The following is a 14,732-nucleotide window of genomic DNA, read 5'->3' on the forward strand; positions in this document are numbered from 1 at the left end:
TGTCGACAACAGTTGGATTGTTCCATATTCGCCACTTATTTCTAAATCGTTCAAGACACATTGCAACGTTGAATACTGCAATTCAGTTAAGTCCATAAAATATATTTGCAAATATGTCACGAAAGGCAGTGATATGGCGGTTTTTGGATTGCAATCCTCGAATACCAACGATGAAATTTCACGCTATCAAGTTGGTCGTTATGTGAACTGTAATGAAGCGATTTGGCGTATATTCGCATTTCCCATTCACGAACGTCATCCTACTGTTACGCATTTGGCGGTGCATCTGGAGAATGGTCAACGAGTATATTTCACGGCTTCGAATGCTACGCAACGTGCTGAAACACCTCCAGCAACTACATTGACCAGTTTTTTTGCAATCTGCCAAAGCGATCAGTTTGCACGAACTTTGCTTTACTCGGAGATGCCACGTTATTATACTTGGAATGCTTCATCGAAGAATTTTCAAAGACGGAAGCAAGGCGATGCGGTTCCTGGGTATCCAGATGTGCGTTCTACTGATGCTCTTGGTCGTATGTATACAGTTCATCCAAAGAATAATGAATGTTTCTATTTGCGGTTGTTGCTGGTAAATGTGCGTGGGCCAACGTCATTTGAGTCACTACGAACTGTTAATGGTGTAATATTCCCAACATATCGTGCTGCATGTGAAGAATTGAAGTTATTAGAAAACGATAGTCATTGGGATACGACAATCGCTGAAGCCATTATCTGTGCATCTCCAAGTCAGATACGCACATTATTCGCTATCATAATTTCGACATGTTTTCCATCAAACCCATGTAACCTGTGGCACAAATACAAGGATAATATGTCAGAAGATATTTTACATCAAATTCGTGTCAGTTCCAGAAATCACGATATTGAGATGAATGAGGAGATACATAATCGTGCTTTACTCTTGATCGAAGATATGTGTTACCTCATGTGCGGTAATTTATTAATCAGGTTAGGAATGCCAGCACCATATCGTGAAATGAATGACGCATTTAATCGAGAATTGGAACGGGAACGTGAATATGATCACCAGGAATTAGATTTAGTAGTTCAAACGAATGTACCCCTGTTGAATTACCAACAAAAGAAAGTTTATGATACTTTAATGAAGGCAATCGATGATGAAAATGGTGGTTTATATTTCCTAGATGCCCCTGGTGGAACTGGCAAGACATTCCTCATGTCATTAGTTTTAGCAACTGTTCGGGCGAGATCTCACATAGCGGTTGCAGTTGCTTCTTCTGGAATAGCAGCCACATTGTTAGAAGGATGCCGTACGGCTCATTCAGCATTCAAATTACCGTTAAATCTTCAAACTATTGAAGAACCAACGTGTAATATTGCAAAACACTCAGCAATGGCCAAAGTTTTAGCGGTATCGAAAATCATCATCTGGGACGAATGCACAATGGCGCATAAACGTGCATTAGAAGCACTTAACCGAACATTAAAAGATTTACGCAATGACTCGAGATGTTTTGGAGGAGCAATGATTTTACTTTCTGGTGATTTCCGCCAAATACTGCCAGTAATTCCAAGATCTACGGCTGCCGACGAAATAAACGCTTGCCTCAAATCGTCAAATCTATGGCGCCATGTGAAGAAACTGCAACTGACAACAAACATGAGAGTTGCATTGCTTAATGATACATCTGCTGAAGATTTCTCGGAGCAATTGCTGACTATCGGTAATGGTCAAGTACCTGTCGATGAATCGAGCGGATTAATATCATTTCCAAATAATTTCTGTAATTTTGTCTCATCAAAAGACGAACTTATCAACAATGTATTTCCAGAAATTATTTCTAACTACAAAAATTATGAATGGATGAGTGAGCGAGCAATTTTAGCGGCTAAGAATAAAGATGTAGATGACCTAAACAACATAATTCAAAATAAGATCATTGGAACAATGCATTCATTCAAATCTATTGACTGCGTCACAAATGAAGATGAAGCCACCAACTATCCAATTGAATTTTTAAACTCTTTGGACGTGCCTGGCTTACCACCGCACAATTTACGCCTAAAGGTTGGCTCCGTAGTAATCATGCTTCGAAACATAAACCAACCAAAACTGTGCAACGGTACGCGTTTGGTGGTTAGAAAATTGATGAACAATGTAATTTACGCTACGATAATGATAGGAAAATTCAAAGGTGAGCAAGTTCTCATTCCGAGGATACCGATGATCCCAACCGATATGCCGTTTGAATTTAAAAGACTTCAATTTCCGATACGTCTTGCATTTGCCATGACCATCAACAAATCACAAGGCCAATCCTTAAAAGTTTGTGGTTTAAATCTAGAACATTCATGTTTTTCCCATGGTCAATTATACGTGGCATGTTCACGGGTCGGAAGACCATCTGCGTTGTTTGTTTTTGCGCCTGATAATAAAACAAAAAATGTCGTGTATCACAAGGTACTTAAATGAAGAGCAACCTATGTACTAAAATACAGAAATAATTATGAATGATTGATGTAGAAATTTAATTTTTTTTGTATTTTTTCCAATAAAAAAAAAATCTGCTTATTTATTGACATTAAGGCGGAACAAAGTTCGCCGGGTCAGCTAGTTTGAAATAAAGGAAATGTCACAATGACATGTTGAATAACCGTTTTTTATTTGTATGGCGTTCTGGGTTCAAGTATTTTAATTTGACAAGTAAAGTTAAAATTCCAAATGTAACTTTCAATTCAATTCTTGTTTATGGCTTTTTAATGTAACTTTACTTGTCAAATTAAAATAAAAAAAGCTCGTCAATGACATGTTTGAATAACCGTTTTTTATTTGTATGGCGTTCTGGGTTCTTTAATTTAATTTGACAAGTAAAGTTACAATTCCAAATGTAACTTTACTTGTCAAATTAAAATACAAAAAAAAAGCTCGGCAATTGGTAACAAAAGTTGACCTATCTCGGGTACTTACGAACTTACGCGTATAATTAGTATGTATTAGGTAATTTTGAATTTAGATATTTAACATCGGCCTTTTACTTGAATAACTTTGCTGACAGTTGCTAAAGGAAAATAAGCCCTACATATGAATGTAGGGGTGGTTTAGTTGTTAATTGCAACATTCTCTTTCTTTTAGCAAATAGTGGAAACGGAACAGTCTATCAGCGATCGCTCCTGCTCGTCATCCCAATAATATTTAAACTTGGTTGGCGACTTGTCAGAACAATAATTATTAGATATTTAATACGAGGGCTGTTCTTGACCAAATATAGTGGAATCATTCTAAAAGCATAATCTGATGAATAACTTGATCCATTTTGATGGACGGTGGCCGGTCAAGTAAGCTGAGTAAGCTGTAACATTTATAAACCTTGTATTTGGCCTTTTATTTCGTGCTTCGAATAGTAGGCCCTTTTTTAGTCTTAATATTTAAAGGACCAATGAGTTTGCCCACCTGATGGTGGGTAGAAATTTATCACCTACACAAGTAGTTTCGTAGTGCATGCCAGGAACACATGAGGCCTGTGTCAGTAATTAGGTACACGCGTAACCACGCCCGTCAGATAAAACACAGCAATACTGCTTGGCAGCAGAGATAAGCATAGCGGTAGTAGGTCTGTCACAAAAAGCTCTACTACTACTAGAACCTGGTCCTGGTCTTTAAACCTATTAATATAACAAACACGAATGTCTGTTTTTGTTTGTTTGTTGACTATGTCCAGCACAGACACTGCACCGATCAAAATGACAAATATATAGCTTGGATCATGGTGGAGGGCACACAGGAATCGTCCGCTCCTGTATCGGTATTTTTAAATAGCATTGACTACTTATCTACAGTATGTTACTTTACAGCTTTATTGTTACAAAATGAAGTTTTAAGTCAAAATCCCATCATTTTTTGAATTATATCGATGAATATCTGGTTTAGATTCACAATTAAAATAATAGGATAGGTACGTGTTTCAGAATTTATGAAAAATTATTTGTTAGAATTAGCACATTCATTTAATAATTATAGCCGCTAGAGAACTTATATGCAACCTTCTCCTTTTTTGAAATCGGCAAAAGAGTATATAAATATTTTGTTCTGCCATTCTGCTATAATCATGATAGCACTATCAGCGAACCAGTGTTGTGCGCATGGCTGAAATTCACACATGCGCCCTACGTCCATCGCATACCACCCAGAGGTGTAATCATTATTATTCTTAAAAAAACATAATAATATAATTACTATTAACGTATCTGTAAGATTTACATCCTGTATACCTAAACCTAATGCATGTTATATTATCCAGAAACAGTTTATGTTTTTTTTTTGGGAATCTTTAGCGAGGTTAGGTCAGACGTTTATTTAGTGTACAAAAGTGACGTATTTATCAAGTGATAGTGAAATATAAATAACAACTCTGCCTACGATAGATATAGTATAAACGGTAAGTACGGAACCAACGACAAAAGTTCCTTTCATTCTTGTTTTGTTGAAACTGTTAATTCGTAGCACCGAAAATGCGTAGATTACTTAAAAGAAGTTGGCTCATAATGCTGTAAAACAGAAAACCGCTCCGTAAATAGTAGTAGAAAATTAGGTACTTATTCTGTTTACAAGTAAAGATTACAAAAGAAGCTTGGCAATTATAAGACAAAAGGGAATAAGGGCAAATCTCAGACACCAATAAAACATAAATGACACTTGATAGTGGGTTAGACAGATAAATAAAATTATGGTTTGAATTTTATCCACCAATGTTTGCTCTGTATCTGCATTTTTAAATTACTACTCTTTGATTGATTATATTTAGTTTATATTCGAAAAAGGTAATTGCCCGACATTCACTTAGTAGTGGCCCGTGCTTTGTCGCGCTTGCACGTATCGCTGCACATGTTCTGTGCACATAATATGAAGTACTTCTAATTTTTGTACCAGAAATGCAGCAAATGAAATACTTTATCACTGCAAACACAACTTTCAGTTTTGATATTATACAATGTTTTTGTATATAATCATACTATTACGGTATATGGTACAAGGATTTATGTTTAATTTACATTCTGTTTGAATACGATGGGAAAATAGAATTTTATATATTTTTAATCGATTTTCAACTCAATACCTACATTTATGTATTAAATTTAATTACCTTTTTAACTTTACTGGTGCGGTTGCCAAAGTGTTTAAAACATGTTTATGCCTAAATAATGTTGTGTTTCAGATTAAATTCTACAGAGACTACGTTGCACCGTTCGGAACTTCGATTTTCTCAGACATGACCAGGATTTCGTGACTAGAGATTATTTGGGCTATGCAATTCCACACCTATCAAGCTCAATGTCTAAGATTCGGCGGGACAAAGTGGTGAGTAGTATCGTAGGTACAGACAAGGAAACGCATCAAACTCCGAAATAAATACAATTAATTAAGGATGAAAGTCGTAATTAAAAATCCGGCCAAGTGCGAGTCAGACTCGTGCACGTGTGGTTACGTAAAAAAAAGTCTGTTGTATGGGAGCCCCCTTAATTTAGCCTTAACCTTGGGCAGGTCGGACGTTACGTGGGTCTCCCCCTCGGTGGGCAGCCATCCTCGCAACAACGCAGCTTAAATACTGACCCCATATTCATACTCAATCTATATATATAAAAGAAAGTCGTGTTAGTTACTTCACTTATAACTCAAGAACGGCTGAACCGATTTAGCTGAAAATTGGCAGGGAGGTAGTTTAGAGCCAGGAGAAGGACATAGGATACTTTTTATCCCGTTCGACATCATTCCCGTGTGACTTGACATGTAACGTCAGTCACTATAAAACGTGGTATAACAAAAAAGAATCAGACTTGGAATAACAAAATTGACGTATAATGACAGCTATGTAATGACGTATGGATGACTATTTGATATTTGTAAGAAATCAATAATATAACTATTTCTATTAAATAAATAATTAACATTATTGCCCAATTGCCCATTCGTATAAACAGTGAAGTGAACTATAAAACTCGGTATGGTTAAAAATTTAAGTTTTTAGGTGAAGTGAAGTTTAATTAATAATGCCGCGACCAAGACGATCGAATCTTTCCCGACAAAGCCGTGATGCAAGAAGAATACGAAATACTGCAAATGAAAGGACTGAAGAAGAACAAGAAATTGCACGTGAACAGCGCCGCGATAGTATGGCTCGACTTCGTGCTTCTCAATCACGAGAGCAAAGTGAAGCAGCCCGTGAAACAGCTCGGTTGGCAATGCAGAATCGTCGAGCGAACAACAGAGGTCAACAAATAGATAATTTGCGACGCAGAACAAGATATTTATCAAGTGCTGATTTGAATCGAGCAGCGTTTCAATACGATTGCAGCAATGATTACAGCTTGCATCCTAGCGTTTGCATTGGGCAAATGGACGTAGTTTGCGAGTATTGTGGTGCATTAAAGTTTTCCGGAGAAACGCCTGGATTATGCTGCCTTAATGGTAAAGTGAAATTGCCATTGTTGACTCCGCCACCTGAGCCATTGTATTCATTGCTTTGTGGCGAAACACAAGAATCACGCCACTTTCTTGCAAATACTCAAAAATACAATGGTTGTTTCCAGATGACGTCATTTGGGGCAGATATTATCGAAGAACGGGGATTTAATCCGACATTTAAGGTATTTATTTTTGTACTTATATAGAATGTAGTTAAAGAATAACTTACTTTATCTATTGGTACCTATGTAGTATATTTGCTAATTCTGAACTCTACTCTCCCACCGAAAAAAGTGTTTATAACCCAGTTAATACTGTCTGGTTTTTATTTTGTAGATACAAGGACAGATTCATCATCGAATTGGATCATTACTACCTTTCGAAGATACACAGAATAAATTTTTACAAATATATTTCATGGGCAACATGGAAGAACAACTTGATCGACGCCTAGAGATCAATGCAGGAATGAAGCGAGCAATTCTTCAAGACTTGCAGTGTCTGCTTCATGAACATCATGCGTTGGTCAGGTTGTTTAAGAGTGCTTTAGAGCGCATGCCAAGTGATGACTATAAAGTTGTTATCAAAGCAGATAAACGACCATCTGGAACACACGAAAGGACATTTAATGCTCCAACAGTAGACGAAGTTGCCATCCTGATTGTTGGTGAACAATTGGAAAAACGCGATATTGTGCTTACACGTCGCGATACTGGGCAACTGCAACAAATATCTGAAACTCATCGATCATATGACACATTGCAATACCCGCTGATGTTTTGGCAAGGAGAAGATGGATATTATTTTAATATTAAAATGAAAAATCCATTGAATGGTGAGTATCAGTATCATAATTTATTTCATTTATTTGTGAAAGACACTGATTTAAAATAATGCTTATTAAAAAAATGGTTAATGTCTGTATTGTTTGCCTTTAAAATTTGCCTTTGAAATGGTTAATTATCAAATTTTTAATTTCAGGTGAAGAAACTACAAAGAAAGTTAGCTCAATGAATTATTACGCATATCGTTTGATGATTCGTCAAAATGCTGACAACTATTTGCTGCGGTTTCGTCGATTGTTTCAGCAGTATTGCGTTGACATGTATGTAAAAATAGAAACGGAACGTTTAACATTCATTAGGTTGAACCAAGCCAAACTGCGTTCTGAGGAGTACATCCATTTACGTGATGCAGTTAATACTGAAGGAAATGCAGCTAATATTGGTCGATTAACTATTCTGCCGGCGACATACATTGGTAGTCCACGTCATATGCATGAATATGCACAAGATGCAATGACATATGTTCGTCATTACGGTCGGCCCGATCTCTTTATTACTTTTACCTGTAATCCAAAATGGATAGAAATTACTCAATTGCTGCTTCCCGGACAAACATCAAGTGATAGACACGACATCACAGCACGTATATTCAGGCAAAAAATTCGGTCCCTGATGAACTTTATTGTTAAACAACGCGTCTTTGGAGATACTCGATGCTGGATGTATTCAATCGAATGGCAAAAGCGAGGCCTGCCGCACGCACACATTCTTATTTGGTTAGTGGAAAGAATTCAGCCTGACCAAATAGATGATATCATATGTGCTGAGATTCCTGATTATGAAGTCGATCCAGACCTACATGATGTTGTTACTACTAATATGATTCATGGACCGTGTGGTGCCATCAATCCCCAATCACCTTGCATGGTCGATGGAAAGTGCTCTAAACGATATCCACGGAAATTAACGGCGGAGACTGTCACTGGCAATGATGGTTATCCGCTGTATCGGCGTCGATCACCAGATGACAACGGTCGAACTGTCACAACGAAAGTGAAAAGAATGGATTTCGTTGTCGACAACAGTTGGATTGTTCCATATTCGCCACTTATTTCTAAATCGTTCAAGACACATTGCAACGTTGAATACTGCAATTCAGTTAAGTCCATAAAATATATTTGCAAATATGTCACGAAAGGCAGTGATATGGCGGTTTTTGGATTGCAATCCTCGAATACCAACGATGAAATTTCACGCTATCAAGTTGGTCGTTATGTGAACTGTAATGAAGCGATTTGGCGTATATTCGCATTTCCCATTCACGAACGTCATCCTACTGTTACGCATTTGGCGGTGCATCTGGAGAATGGTCAACGAGTATATTTCACGGCTTCGAATGCTACGCAACGTGCTGAAACACCTCCAGCAACTACATTGACCAGTTTTTTTGCAATCTGCCAAAGCGATCAGTTTGCACGAACTTTGCTTTACTCGGAGATGCCACGTTATTATACTTGGAATGCTTCATCGAAGAATTTTCAAAGACGGAAGCAAGGCGATGCGGTTCCTGGGTATCCAGATGTGCGTTCTACTGATGCTCTTGGTCGTATGTATACAGTTCATCCAAAGAATAATGAATGTTTCTATTTGCGGTTGTTGCTGGTAAATGTGCGTGGGCCAACGTCATTTGAGTCACTACGAACTGTTAATGGTGTAATATTCCCAACATATCGTGCTGCATGTGAAGAATTGAAGTTATTAGAAAACGATAGTCATTGGGATACGACAATCGCTGAAGCCATTATCTGTGCATCTCCAAGTCAGATACGCACATTATTCGCTATCATAATTTCGACATGTTTTCCATCAAACCCATGTAACCTGTGGCACAAATACAAGGATAATATGTCAGAAGATATTTTACATCAAATTCGTGTCAGTTCCAGAAATCACGATATTGAGATGAATGAGGAGATACATAATCGTGCTTTACTCTTGATCGAAGATATGTGTTACCTCATGTGCGGTAATTTATTAATCAGGTTAGGAATGCCAGCACCATATCGTGAAATGAATGACGCATTTAATCGAGAATTGGAACGGGAACGTGAATATGATCACCAGGAATTAGATTTAGTAGTTCAAACGAATGTACCCCTGTTGAATTACCAACAAAAGAAAGTTTATGATACTTTAATGAAGGCAATCGATGATGAAAATGGTGGTTTATATTTCCTAGATGCCCCTGGTGGAACTGGCAAGACATTCCTCATGTCATTAGTTTTAGCAACTGTTCGGGCGAGATCTCACATAGCGGTTGCAGTTGCTTCTTCTGGAATAGCAGCCACATTGTTAGAAGGATGCCGTACGGCTCATTCAGCATTCAAATTACCGTTAAATCTTCAAACTATTGAAGAACCAACGTGTAATATTGCAAAACACTCAGCAATGGCCAAAGTTTTAGCGGTATCGAAAATCATCATCTGGGACGAATGCACAATGGCGCATAAACGTGCATTAGAAGCACTTAACCGAACATTAAAAGATTTACGCAATGACTCGAGATGTTTTGGAGGAGCAATGATTTTACTTTCTGGTGATTTCCGCCAAATACTGCCAGTAATTCCAAGATCTACGGCTGCCGACGAAATAAACGCTTGCCTCAAATCGTCAAATCTATGGCGCCATGTGAAGAAACTGCAACTGACAACAAACATGAGAGTTGCATTGCTTAATGATACATCTGCTGAAGATTTCTCGGAGCAATTGCTGACTATCGGTAATGGTCAAGTACCTGTCGATGAATCGAGCGGATTAATATCATTTCCAAATAATTTCTGTAATTTTGTCTCATCAAAAGACGAACTTATCAACAATGTATTTCCAGAAATTATTTCTAACTACAAAAATTATGAATGGATGAGTGAGCGAGCAATTTTAGCGGCTAAGAATAAAGATGTAGATGACCTAAACAACATAATTCAAAATAAGATCATTGGAACAATGCATTCATTCAAATCTATTGACTGCGTCACAAATGAAGATGAAGCCACCAACTATCCAATTGAATTTTTAAACTCTTTGGACGTGCCTGGCTTACCACCGCACAATTTACGCCTAAAGGTTGGCTCCGTAGTAATCATGCTTCGAAACATAAACCAACCAAAACTGTGCAACGGTACGCGTTTGGTGGTTAGAAAATTGATGAACAATGTAATTTACGCTACGATAATGATAGGAAAATTCAAAGGTGAGCAAGTTCTCATTCCGAGGATACCGATGATCCCAACCGATATGCCGTTTGAATTTAAAAGACTTCAATTTCCGATACGTCTTGCATTTGCCATGACCATCAACAAATCACAAGGCCAATCCTTAAAAGTTTGTGGTTTAAATCTAGAACATTCATGTTTTTCCCATGGTCAATTATACGTGGCATGTTCACGGGTCGGAAGACCATCTGCGTTGTTTGTTTTTGCGCCTGATAATAAAACAAAAAATGTCGTGTATCACAAGGTACTTAAATGAAGAGCAACCTATGTACTAAAATACAGAAATAATTATGAATGATTGATGTAGAAATTTAATTTTTTTTGTATTTTTTCCAATAAAAAAAAAATCTGCTTATTTATTGACATTAAGGCGGAACAAAGTTCGCCGGGTCAGCTAGTATTTCAATAAAAACAGAGAACATAATTTTACAAAAAAAAAGACAAATTATATTTTCTTCTAGCACAAAATTCCACTCGAATCTTGATTCACAGAGGTGTTTAAAGGCGATTTTAAAATGTGAAAGTTTCCGCTGTCGATAGAATCACTAATTAAGGTTTAGTGCGCTTACCTAGAATATGCCTATTTACTCTTGATTGGTTTTGGTTCTCCTACTATTCGGAAACCAGATTCGTCCAGATTGCCATCGAAAATTAAAATGATTGTGATGTCGACAATTATCTCAGATTGCACAGGAATAGACTTTTAAGGATTTCAAAAATATCCAGAGTAAGGGATTTAAAGTCAAAGTCAATTTTGATGCGTACATTACATTCAGAATTTGGGCATAGTAGTGAGATGGTGGCGATAACTACTCGTACATTCGCAATCTTCGGATCGTGGATGGCCGGGTGAAGGGCTCTGTCTGTTGCAGTGGCGTTGGCGCTTCCAATGGAGCATAGTGACGCTGGTGGCGGTGGCGTTGGTGGTGTACAACGCGGCGGCCAACATGTGGCTGCTCAGCCCGCAGGCCTGCAGCGGCCGCAGCACCACGCCGCCCGCGGACCTGGTCACCTGCGAGCCGTGCGTGGACACCGCCGCCGTGCTGCCGGTGGACGACGACCCCATCGCTCGGCTGGACTTGAGGCTGGGCCGCTGGGATGGCTCGAGGTCAGTTGCAGCAACCAGTCCAACCCACTACCAGCCGCTACAGGGCATGGGTCAAGTGCGGATTGCCTTGACACGCCTTTGGGAACAACATGAGAAAAAATAAATTGTATTGGTTGGTCTTCTGAGGTATTTCCACCAATAAGCGATTTGTAAACTCAATTTGTAGTTTTAGTGGTAGTAGAGCTTTTGTGAAAGAGCTCACCCGGGAAGTACTATCGCCATGCTTATATCTGCCGCTAAGCAGCATTGGCCATCTGCTTAGTCCGTCAATTATTACTATAACTCAGATTTTAGCCCCTTTGAGAAACCAGCCATGTCATTTTACGACATTCTTACAACCTGGTTCTTCGTCCTTTTTTTGTTATTCGTTGAATTGGGTTCCTTAATAAAGAATTATTTTTCAAGGTCATACAGAATGTTCGACTACGCGACAGTTGGAGATATGTACGCGGAAATATCAGCCAATCACCGCGTCTGCTTAGCAACACAAAGTTCCATAGAGAGGTTGCATGAACTGCTCAGAATAGCAGCGCATTGGTCCGGACCAATCTCAGTGGCAGTTTTTGTAGCCGGGGATGAATTAAGGCTGTTACGGGCATTCGTGACTTGGTTATCGCGATGTAGACCAGAAGTTTACGCGAGAATGGCATTACACGTAGCTACACCAGTGGAAAGGCCCGGTTTTCATGGAAACATGCCTATATGGGCTAGGAATTGCAAGATATCTCCTGTACCCTTAACAGATAGAAAGGCCGATACAGTCGCCTGGCGTGCGCGGCATCCATACCCACAGAACCATCTGCGAAATTTAGCGAGAAGAAACTGTCATACACCCTATGTGTTCCTAGTAGATGTGGACATTGTACCGTCTGCAGGGATGGCGGATGCGTTGGACGACTTCCTAGCCCAAGCACCCAAATGCCCTCTGTGCGCGTATGTGGTGCCCACTTATGAGCTTGATAAACGGGTGGCGACTTTCCCAGCTAACAAATCCGAGTTGCTGAGATTGTCTAGGAATAAACTGGCTATACCATTTCACATGAAGGTGTTTATTTATAATCAGTATGCTTCAAACTTTACTAGGTGAGTTCCTTTTGCAATCTCTTGAATTTTTTATTCTTAAGCAAATTATTATGTTTGAGTCCAGTATATCTTGTATGTTGGATTAATAATATCATCCCTAGGATTTCAACGTACCATTGATGGCCATAGGGCTAACGTTTCATAGGAGAGAAGTATTGTGACCCACCATACTGATCCTTAGAATTTCTTGGTAAGAGAGAGAATACCAAACTTTGCGGTTTTTGGCCTGACCTTGAAAGATGTTGACCACTTAGACTAACGAGACAATTAACGAGCTGATGACAATGATGAGCTCATAGAACATTATTCTTATAGATGGGAGTCATCCGGTGGAAATGAGACCCTCGATACTCACATCAGCCACAACGTCACCAACTTCGAATTGCTGTACGAGCCTTTCTACGTAGCACCTGATACCGTACCAGCCCATGATGAACGGTTCCTGGGCTATGGCTTCACGAGAAATAGTCAGGTAAGGAATTGATACAATAATTATTATTTTCGAAAGTGTTTGCCGTCAGCGGCGGTTTTTATATAATAATAAGGAATATCCATTAATATTTTTTCTCTACTCGATAATGAGGCTACACGTATGGCTACACGCATGACATAGAGGTACCAGTTTTAGTATTGTGGGTATAGGGTATGTAGGTATGTTCATATTATAGGCATTAAAACCAGAATATGTGAGTTATCCATTGTGTTAGGGTATTTAAGGAAATCAAAATGGTGCAAAAAGCATAATAACGCAGCAAAATTAAGGGTCCTTTGAAACCGGATGGCCAAGAATTAACTAAGAGCAACGTCTCCGAAATTTGTAATTGGGTATTGTAAATTAAACCCTTGTAAACCTGCTTATTTATATGTGGGTGCCGATTTTGTTATTTACTAGTCTAAAAGTAGTGCCGCCTTTTTTACACTGTATCCTCTGGATGAAGAAAGCACTATTTTTAGAATTAAGTTTTTCAGAGACATTGTACAACGAATTCATCATCCATATGAATTTTTCCAATATATTCAATCATAAGTTTGTATCCATAAAACGCAATGCCATTGTGCGTCCGTCGACACAAACATGAATAAAACTGCTGACGATTGATAAAATACTTTATTTTATTAAAAATAATATAGGTACTGGATTTTATTAAAAAAAATGCGAATGCGAAGCGAAATTGTGAAACTGTATGACTTTTTATACATGCTATGCGATGTACCTACCTAACGGAGCTAGTTTAAGGTTAGGTTAGGGTAGCCAAAGTGATATTTATTCAAATAGGCCTTTAGAAGACACTTTTGATGCCTGCATCAAATTTTTACGAGGTAATCAAGTGATTTATGGTCATAACTATGTTCGTAAACTTAAACTAAAGCTACGAGGAATGCAAACGCGGTCTGGGAGAAGCCATCTTCAAACTTAGCCGGAAACTAAGTGAATCCCAGATGTTTGCTAAGACGCCTTTTTAACGTAAAGAAGTGTTTGACAGAAGTGTGGTTGGCACGATAGAATTAACATCCCACAGCCACCTCTGCGGTGTTATTACAGGGGCATGAGACTTTAACGTCTATGTCTAAGGTGTTGCTCTGTTTGTTGACGATGGTTTTGCACTTGCCATCAGGCCATCTGCTTGCTTCGTCAATTATTACTTTAAAAGAAATTCCTTCTGAGATTTGGTGACCACGTAATGATCTTAGCTGATATCCTTTCTATCGGAAACTTAGCTGAGCTATGAAGGAATAAAGCGATCTTACTTGTCAGTTTCATAAATCTCCTGAGCGTAGAAATCGATCAGGGGTATGGCTTATAACTGCTAGTCCCCTAACAGTCTAGCTTGTAGTCTAGATTATGTCCTCTGACAGGGGATATAATTAACGTGTCCGTGTTTACCCCCGTTTTTTATTGCACATATATTATTTTTTATATTGTGTTATATTCGTAATGTTTTTTAAGATGGCTTAGATTACTGTTTATTAAAAGCGATGTTTAGTAAAACTCAAAAAAATGCGTTCAGTATCTTTTTTTTATTCCACTAAAAGTAAGCCCT

The 14,732-nt window shown here is 38.4% G+C and overlaps 2 protein-coding genes across 4 annotated transcripts in view; both read left to right on the forward strand.

Moving 5' to 3' along the window:
• Nucleotides 1-4,350: 4,350 nt before the first annotated feature.
• The window catches only part of LOC120623846 (beta-1,4-glucuronyltransferase 1), a 33,498-nt gene continuing 23,116 nt past the window's right edge, over nt 4,351-14,732 (forward strand). For 2 of the 3 annotated variants that reach the window (XM_039890112.1, XM_039890114.1), the window contains exons 1-5: nt 4,839-5,006; nt 5,196-5,338; nt 11,372-11,607; nt 12,013-12,690; nt 13,006-13,162. In XM_039890112.1, the coding sequence (XP_039746046.1) occupies nt 5,312-5,338; nt 11,372-11,607; nt 12,013-12,690; nt 13,006-13,162 (1,098 nt within the window). In that variant the 5' untranslated portion in view covers nt 4,839-5,006; nt 5,196-5,311. Of the gene's footprint in view, nt 4,419-4,838; nt 5,007-5,195; nt 5,339-11,371; nt 11,608-12,012; nt 12,691-13,005; nt 13,163-14,732 lie in introns of those variants that run through there. The other variant, XM_039890113.1, reaches the window with a different exon arrangement.
• LOC120623847 (trypsin-like) overlaps nt 4,835-14,732 on the forward strand; it is a 29,878-nt gene continuing 19,980 nt past the window's right edge. Inside the window, exon 1 of the mRNA XM_039890115.1 lies at nt 4,835-4,887. The gene's annotated coding sequence lies outside the window, so the exon portion shown is untranslated. The remainder of the gene's footprint in view (nt 4,888-14,732) is intronic.

The sequence above is a fragment of the Pararge aegeria genome, chromosome 5 (assembly GCF_905163445.1).
Source record: "Pararge aegeria chromosome 5, ilParAegt1.1, whole genome shotgun sequence".
Lineage (NCBI taxonomy): Eukaryota > Metazoa > Arthropoda > Insecta > Lepidoptera > Nymphalidae > Pararge > Pararge aegeria.